General features: G+C 38.6%; 1 protein-coding gene across 2 annotated transcripts in view; it reads left to right on the top strand.

Moving 5' to 3' along the window:
• The first annotated feature begins 889 nt into the window (after nucleotides 1–889).
• The window catches only part of Lsamp (limbic system associated membrane protein), a 593,641-nt gene continuing 585,424 nt past the window's right edge, over nucleotides 890–9,106 (top strand). For both annotated transcript variants that reach the window (XM_026395911.2, XM_026395906.2), the window contains exon 1: nucleotides 890–1,044. In XM_026395911.2, coding sequence (XP_026251696.1) covers nucleotides 890–1,044 — 155 coding nt within the window. The remainder of the gene's footprint in view (nucleotides 1,045–9,106) is intronic.

The raw sequence follows: 9,106 nt of genomic DNA, 5'->3' as shown, positions 1-9,106 counted from the left end.
CTGTTTCACTTCCTCCATTTAGCAAGGTTTGCCTCTTTCCTGCCTCTCTTTCTCCTTCTTCCTTCATTCTTTCCCTCTCCTTTCCTGGACTCTTTCTTCTGTTCTTTTATGGCTTAAGTCCTTCTCCTTCTTCTCTGGCTTGAACAGTCCCCATGCTCTCCATTCCCTCTTCTTAAGGAAATCAGCCAGGCCTCCTCGGATGGAGCTGTTGTCCTGACAACCTAAAGGCACACCGGGCTTTCATTGAGGCTGACTGCTGCTGAAGGGGGCAGTTGTGCAAAGCGAGGGGCCACTCCGAGGGGAGGGAGGAGGGGATGACGTGGAGGGGCTGTTGAAAACCAGCAGGGTAGGGGGAGGTGCTGATAGAGAGACAGCCGGGGACTGGAGGGAGAAACAGGAAGGGAGGAGGGGGAGAGAGACTCTGGGCTGCCTCTGCCGCTGCTGCGTGGCAGTTTCTTTACACTCCCTGGCAGCTTGGAGTCGGCTCCCTCGCCGGCCTGGGAAAGTGGGTTACACGGGGAAGGAGCTGAGCTCCGACGCTGGCACAGGAGCATCCAACCACAGAGAGACCAGGGAAGCACCTCTGCCTTTGGCAGTCTTCTCCTCATCCTTTCTAGAGGGTTTTGCATTTGTACTCTCTGTTGAAATTTTGTTCCTTGGACTTTTCCCCTCACCCCTGCTAGGATTTTATGAGGGCTTTGTTAAGTCTTAGAGGGAAAAGAGACTGAGCGAGGTGAAGAGTGGCAAAGTGGAAGGGACCACAAACTGGAGAAGCCCGACCTGCCTGGGCGATTGATGACAGCCCGGTGTTAGTAAAGTCCCTCTCCGCGGCGAGCAGCGCGCACAACCCTCGGAGCACCCCGCGGACCCGCACCCCGCCTTGGCCACCATGGTCGGGAGAGTTCAGCCTGATCGGAAACAGTTGCCGCTGGTCCTACTGAGATTGCTCTGCCTTCTTCCCACAGGACTGCCCGTTCGCAGCGTGGATTTTAACCGAGGCACGGACAACATCACCGTGAGGCAGGGGGACACGGCCATCCTCAGGTAGGGCTTTCGGGCAACTTTTCTCCCGCGCGCTTCTGTGTGTGTGTGTGTGTGTGTGTGTGTGTGTGTGTGTGTGTGTGTGTTCGTTCCGATGCTGCAGGCTCCGGAGTGTGTGTGTGTGTGTGCGTGTGTGTGTGTGTGTGTATCCCTTTCACTGACTGGTAGTCGACTGCCAACAACATTCAAAGGAATTCTGGTCCCTGTCAAGAGCCAATGGTGCTGATGAAATGTTTGGTTCTTTGGATGTTGTTCCTCTGATCAAGGAAGCCTAACTTTACCTATGGAATTAGTGGAATTCCAGCAGTATTACTGTTTTTGTTCATTGCTCATGCTTTGCCCTCCAGAGTTTTGTTGACGTTTCTTAATCCAGAAAGAAGAGTTGTTGAATTATGGCTCTAAAAGAGTGGTACATGGTACTGCATTCTCCTTGCTTCTCCCATGAGTGTGTGCGGTGTGTGTGTGTGTGTGTGTGTGTGTGTGTGTGTGTTGTACATCCAGGCTTTCACTCTGCCAGCAGTAGTTCTGATAGAAGACTTTCTGTAAAGATCTTCTAATTGACATCCAGGGGAAAAAAAATCAATCTTAGAACTTTGGTTGGTTACTGAGCCTTTTTTGGACTGTGGATAGAAATCACCACAAGAATGAGGAGAAGAAAAAAATAATAGTATGCCCAATTGCTGGCATTTAAGAATAGAAGTGTTAAGCCTAGAGGTTGTGAGAGAATTAACCTGGCATAATCAAAATGATTATTGACTTAAAAACTCCTATCTTTGTATAGCTCTGCCAAACTCTGAAATATAATTTGAGATTGAAATTTGGAAAGGAATAGTCCCAAGTCCTTGGGAGTTTGACCCCTATAAGGGACAGTGAGCTAGAGAGACTCAAATGGCACCTCATCTTTATTCTATTTCTAAAAAGCTCCAAACAGCTTTTCCTGTGTTTCTCTTATCTCTTTCCCCTCCACCCTTGCTTTTCCAGCTTTACTTGAATTTCTAGCAGATAATAATTTTTTTAAAAGGGGGAAAAGTGAAGAAAAGAGAAAGAAAACAGAAAGAAAATGCTCTCCTTTGAGATCTTTTAAAATCCCATTTCTTCCAAATAAAATGACCCAGTGTCGGTCTATCTATCTAGCTAATATTGCTGGTTGTGGCAATAAAAAACAGTGTGCAATAGAAAATAAACCTCTAATCTGTGTGCAAGGAGCTGATAGTGCATAAACCCTGGGGCATAAGGGAGCAGTTCTGTGGCAGAGCTGCCTACAGCAGCAAAGTTTTCTTTTCTTTTCTCAGAAATAAATTTGGTTGGCTGTCACAGAGTGTCCTGCTTTGGGATCTCTAGCCTTGTTAGAGGAGAAAATGGTGTGTGTGTGTGTGTGTGTGTGTGTGTGTGTGTGTGTGTGTTGTTTATATATGTGTTGTTCCAGATTATAAAAAGTAAGAAAATGCTAATGTGTAAGTACTCCTTTCTTCACTTTCTGAGTATTGGGTGATTATGAATCCCAAAGATCCTACTATCCAAAGCAGATTTTCCCATGTAACTCTCCCATCCTGGTAAACCTGCATGTATGATTTATCCACATGGAGCAATACGATTTATAGAATAATTCATCTGTTTGCAAAGAGATTGGACAGACATAATGCAGAAAATGTTTTTGCAAGCACACAAGCATGTCCTCTCAACTCCTAATATCCATGTTCCCTAACATCATTAACCCTTTATTAGTGGAGAATTCTACATAAATTTATCCTATATCTAGGAATGTTTTTTTTTTTCATGTTACAAGATTGAATGTGAGAAAAGTGAATACCTTAAATGTACAAGTTTTTCAGTGTTAGTGAACTTTGTAAGGACTTTCTAAGTACCATCATTGTATCTTAAGCTATAGTTATCTTGGAGTTAGATAAATATCTAAATGATAATTCAAAAGAAAAAAAGATATTGAAATTTAAATCTAGAAGATGTAGTCTCACTACACAAATATCTATATACAATACAGAAGTTCTTTATGTCTATGGCCCCAAAGACATGAAATTTTAAAAAACATTACACTTTAGTATGTATCATAGTGTGGAAGTGAGGGTTGAGAGAAATGAGAATAAAAACAGAACCAGTTAGTCCTTGGCAAAGAGAAGATAAACAGAGCATGCAAATAAGTCACCTGTGAGAATCCATCACCTTCCCAGGTCTCCCCTAACATTCTCTGTTTTTAATTTCCTTTGCTTTAGACAAGGCTTTATTTTTGGGTTGGTAGAGCTCTATCAGAAGATAAAGAGAGTTCTTTTTTTTTTTTTTTTTTTTTTTTTTTTTTAGCTGACCTTCTTCTCAATCTCTTTAACTGGATCCAGTAAGCTTTGTGGGTCAGTTTCCTGCTGAAGAATGGTGTTCTTGCTTTCTGTTTACAAGTCTAAGCTGGGAAGGGCATGCTTCCACTTTATTTGTGACATTTTGCTGGGAGTATGAGTTTCCAGGGGAGGAGAGGAAGGAGAACTTGATTCATTTGGAAGCCACAGTAGATGTTTGGCACTGAGAAAGTGAAATGCCAAGGAGAGGCAAAAAAATCCTCTCTCAGTGAGACTGTGGCCCTGAATAATGTACAATGGCAATAGAAGACAAAGGAGGTTTGTAATTCTGGTGGTCCAGTGACAGAAGTTTGGCCAACTTGTCTTCAAACATTTACCTTCAGTGCCTTAGTTCCATGAAACAAGTATTCTTTAGGAAATGCATGCTCATTTTTATATAACCATAATTACATTAATAATTGTGCATCGTGATAGGAGAGTGTGTATTATTTGTCTTGCCATCTTGCTCTGTAATTTCTTTTTGAGGAAAAAAAAAGGATTATAGAATTATGGTGACAAAAAAGGATTATAGAATTATGGTGACAAAACTTGAGGGGAAAAAAAAAGAAGGGTCGATAGTTATGTATGCACAGCTAACCTGATGGTTTCTTAGTTGATATTCCAGATCTTTAAGATAAATTTGATAAAGAGCTAATGAAAACAATACTAACTCCTACCCAACAATAAATAGTCAGTGTTATCCACAGACCAGTAGAAGCAAGCAGCAGTACCTAGGACTCATTCCTAGATGGAATGAACCAGTGTCTACATTAATATTTCCTAGAAAAGTGCCCAACACATTTATCCACAGGTCTTTACTCATGATGTAGCCTAGGTATTTTTCTAAAGGAAGCACATATACCTCACTGCCACCCCCTCAAGCAAAAGTGTTCATCAGTTACTGTGTGAATTTCTAACACTGGTCCTTCCAAGCCTCTTGTCTTGTGTACAGGCACCCAAAAAGACTTGGCTCCTGCTTAATCTCTATGGATTGAAACCACATAGTTCTCTTGATAAGTTTAACTTAAAAGGAAGTGTTCCAAACCTCACTTTAAGTTTTATTTTTAATAATCCCTCTGGTCTTGCTTTCAATATCAGCACCATATGTCTAAAAAGATAATCATGAAATACTTGATCCCAAGGAACATGCTAGTCACATAATACATTATATTATCAAACATCTGTTCAAAAGTGTAGTTTGTAAATATCACATATACATACATATCTGGACATAGAGCATAAGTGCACATATGATAAAAAATGCAAGGATTTCACAATATTGTGATTTTAAATATTTTAAATATTCTAAATTTGAGGTATTGAGATTTTTGTTTTACAAATTGGACTCTGTTTAATGTTTTCTGGGTGTTATAATAATTTTTTTTATGATTTTAACATTTTAAAAGTAAATATGCCTAGAAAATATAGCTTTTTATTTTAGTTTTTTTTTTTCAAATTCCAGATCTTTGCTCCTTATTTGTTTCTATAGTTGGGGGGGGGGGCAAAGAATAAACAACCAAAAAGGATGTGATCATTTGATAGTTAAATGTGAAGATTCTGTTCAAACTTCAAGGGAAAAATGGTTTCTTTTCTATAAGGCATCATAGAATGTAATGCCCACATTTACTAAAAATGTATCATATTCATACAAACTCCTGACACAATATATTATTTTTCTACTACTTATAGTTTAGCATTTGAAAACAAACTTTGTGTGTCTACAGGGCAAGAGTGCAATAATTATGAAATTTTCTTTTTCTGTAGCTAAATCACTAAAGCTAAACAAAATTTACTGGTCATCACTGATATTTTAAGGATCATCCATTGCCCATAAAATCCTGTAATGAATACATGTGGTAAATAATGGGGTATAACATAGTATTTATCATCTAGGAATATGGCATTTTATATACATTTTCTTAAAGAATGTTTATGGGCCTGTGAATTAGATCACTTATTGTCATTATGTCCCAGGAAACAATAGAAGACAAATCTCCTGGGATAAATGCAAATTGTGATTATTTACGTTTCCATAAGTATGGAATGTGTAAGTATGTATACATAAACACTCTACCTAGTAAAGGTGGCTTTGGTGTTTTGTCTCATTTGACTTTTGATGACTTGTTTGTAGAAATATGGAGAAAACAACCAGAGGCGATGACTCAGCCATGGAGACTGTGGGTGAGGGCTGAGCATTGTGTTTCTCAAAGCTGATTCCACATAACAGCAAACTCAGGCCTAAAAGGATTAATGCATTTTGCTGTGGCTTGAGAACTCCAAATGCAAACAGCTGTGACTCACCTGATAGGAAGTTACCTATGCTTGTCTCCTCCCTGTCATTACCTGAGCTTGAGAGATACCTCTCCTTTAGCCATGGCTATGTCGTATATAGCTATGTGCCCTCTTCTTTGCTGAATGTTTTCCCTGTAAGTTTGCAAGATTCACAAGACCTAGGCTCTAAATTTGGATCTATCCTTGTGTGCTATGACTTTGAGCAAATCCCTGAATTATTCTGAGCTGCAGTTTCATTTACAAAATGCTGAAACTATCTATTTTAGTTACTCTACAGAGTTGTTTTACAAAGATAATAAGAGGTAAAGTAAAAAAGTTTGTTGAAATGCAAAGTGCTACATAAGCAGAAAGTACCAGTGGTTTTCCATCCATATGTAGCTAGTTGTTTAGATTTTAGGAAACTCTTTTTTAAGGCCAGTGTTTCTCATACTTGAGTGTGTTGTCTAAATTACACGGAAGCCTTGTTTAAACACACTCTGGGTCCCATCTGCAGTGCTTCTGATGCAGTAGGTCTCTAGAAGGGTCTGGAAATTTGCTTTTTTCTAAACATATTCTCAGGAGATGCTGTTGCTACAGCCACAATTCAAGAAACAGTGAGTTGGGCTATTGACTTTGGCTATTTTTAAGCGTGGTCCACAGATGGGCATCCTAAGTATCACACAGTCCATTGTTAATCTCAGTCTATCCCAAAATCAGCATATCAGCATCTGCATTGTAACAAGATCCTCTAGTGGTTCATGAACACTTTCTAGTTAGAGAACCATGACTGTAGGTGGTTCATAGCCATGGCAATATGTTACTGTTGACTGGAGAATTTTTTAAAGTAGAGAAGCTGCATATTTCTTACTCTCAGAAATTCTCATTTCATTAGTTTGGGGGATGACCTGGTTCTTGCTTCTTAATTTAAAGGTTCTAAGATATACACAGAAGGGAGCACATTACTGTGTGAGAAATGTTTTATAAAATACTCAGGACAACACTTAATATAAATGCCATAAAAATGTAAGGTCTTGTTGTATTGTTTGAGAAATATGTCAAAAGCCAAAGAGGTCCATCCAAACTCAATTGAGAAAGAGGAAAGAAAGGAAAGAGACTGCCATAGATCCATTTATTTACCACATGATATCATCACTACATTGTCATGGGAAATGTGGTGACTTTAATATGGATCTGATTTACACAGTAAATCTAGTGCAATAGCATTAAAGCTTGACTTTAAAAAAACACTGTTGAACTCTGTTCTCTTACTTTTCTTGATTAGGTAAAACACTAAGGAGTTAGTTCTAGGTTGGTTGGTTTTGTTATTTTCCTTTTTTGTACTATATGTAAGGGAGGCAAAAGATAATATACAAGGAAAATGTCTTCCACATTAACTTATTTGAATGGGCTAAATTCTATGCCCTTATGTTTGCATGTACATAAATATATAATTTGGAAAATAATTACAGTTGTAGAAGTCAACTCACCTTTACATGATGATCAATTTTCAGGTAGAATTTATAGACAAGTCTTTACATCTAGGTCAAGACTTTTCATGAAGGATGTAATAAGTTGTGAATGCTCAATAAGAAGCCAGAAGATCAAGACTTAAAGGCATGAACTCTTTTAATCTATGAAAGGAGGAAAACGGGCCTCTATTTGGCTTGCAACAAAGCGGTTTTTATGATCAAATGAGATAAGGTATACCAAAGTGTTTTACAAACTGTATAATAGCATAATATATAACCTCTTTTAAAAAGTATTATTATTTATATTTACCATAAGAAATAACTTTTAGAAAATTTAGTACAATGATTTTTATTCTTCTTTCTATGACCCATGCTGGTCATTTGCTCCAAGATGTTTTAACTATTTCATTTCAAATCCTTTAAAGTGGCAAGTATATTAGAATACAGTTGCATTTCTTATTAGGAGTGAAGTGAACACTCTTTTGTAGTTGCCTGCAATCAAAACATAATCTCAAGTTAATGTGTGATTGACCTCCAGAAAATAAAACCCTTTACTTCAGACTTTGTTAATTGCTGCCAGAAAAACACATAGAAGTTTCAAGTAGGAAAGACCTTGGAGATTAGGAAGTCTACCTAATCATTTTAAAGTAATTTAACTGAGAAGACATAAATTTAGTTGGTTGCTCAAAAACTCGAGTTACTATTTGAGAACTGGAATTAATGTCTTGTAATTCTTATTCCACAGTATAATGGAGATTATCTTTGTGGTTTTCATTTTTATCTCGTGATATGTCATTTTTTTATTATACCCCAAATTCTGCTAAAATGTCCATCCCTGTCTTCTCCTCCTTCCTCTACCCTATTCTCCCCTTCCCTTCTCTCTTCTTTCTTCCTTTGCTCTCTCCTTTATCTCATTTCTGCAAATTGAATCTGCATTGACTTATAGAGAATCATACATCTAGGGCTAGTCCCAGAGGTTTTTGGAAAATGTCCATCTTTGATATGATCCCTATCTGTCTAAATGAAGTGAATTTTCTTTTTTCCAGTCTCCTCCTCTGGTTTATATTCCCACAGCTATTTCTGTATTTGGCAAGACCCATAGTCTAAACAACTCCCCCACCCTACTTTTAAAAAACTCCCCTTCCTCCTTGCTTCTGGTACCTCTGCCTGTTCATCAGCCTTTCTTGATTTCAAGCCCTTTATCTTAATGACTTCAGTTGTGTTCCTAAACTCCAACGAAACTATACTGCTTTCTGACAAGGACAGCTGCAGGAGGATCAAGGTCTTGGCTTTCAGTTGGTAGGTAGGCTGTCCTTTGAACAGCTTCCAGGGATGCTGTACACACTGTAATCATCATAAACTCCTTAGTTAAAATCCTTTGACAGATCCAAATGTATTTTTCTGAATTTATACACATTTTAGTTTGGGCTAAAAATGGGATAATTGTTGGTAAACTGGGAGGAACAGGACACAGGATCTAGCTTTGGTTGCTGGGTGGTGAAGACACCATATGATGAACACTGCAGCAGGAACCTGGGATTTCTGGTGTGGCACTCAAAACACCATCTCTTGAAGCTTTACCTGGTGAGAAGTAGACCGGAAAGGTTCAATATGGTTTACCAAGAGAAAGGCAAAGTACAGGAAGGGTAAAATAACAAATCAGCAAGTTCCAGTGAGCCAAAGGGAGATAGGCTAGGATCACAAGGAGGTCTGTCAGCTGGTTATAAAGACTCACAAGTCACAAGTCTTTGATTTCAGAGAAGGAGTAGTATTTTGGGGACAAATGCTGATTTGAGTAGGAAGAGGTCCTGAGAGTAAATGACTTAGATCCTACAGATTACCAAGACAGGTAACTTGGTCAAGGTGTAAAAGAAGGGACCCCACTCCATAGAACTGAAGCCCTGTTTAAAACCTTTCGTAACAGGGAGTAACATAAAAGTGAATTTCATAGCACAGAGGTCTACCTTTTACAACTCTTATTGT

This window comes from Urocitellus parryii, chromosome 2 (assembly GCF_045843805.1).
Source record: "Urocitellus parryii isolate mUroPar1 chromosome 2, mUroPar1.hap1, whole genome shotgun sequence".
NCBI classification, from domain to species: Eukaryota; Metazoa; Chordata; class Mammalia; order Rodentia; family Sciuridae; genus Urocitellus; species Urocitellus parryii.
The sequence above is the reverse complement of the archived record's forward strand: the minus strand, read 5'-3'. Positions and strand labels throughout refer to the sequence as shown.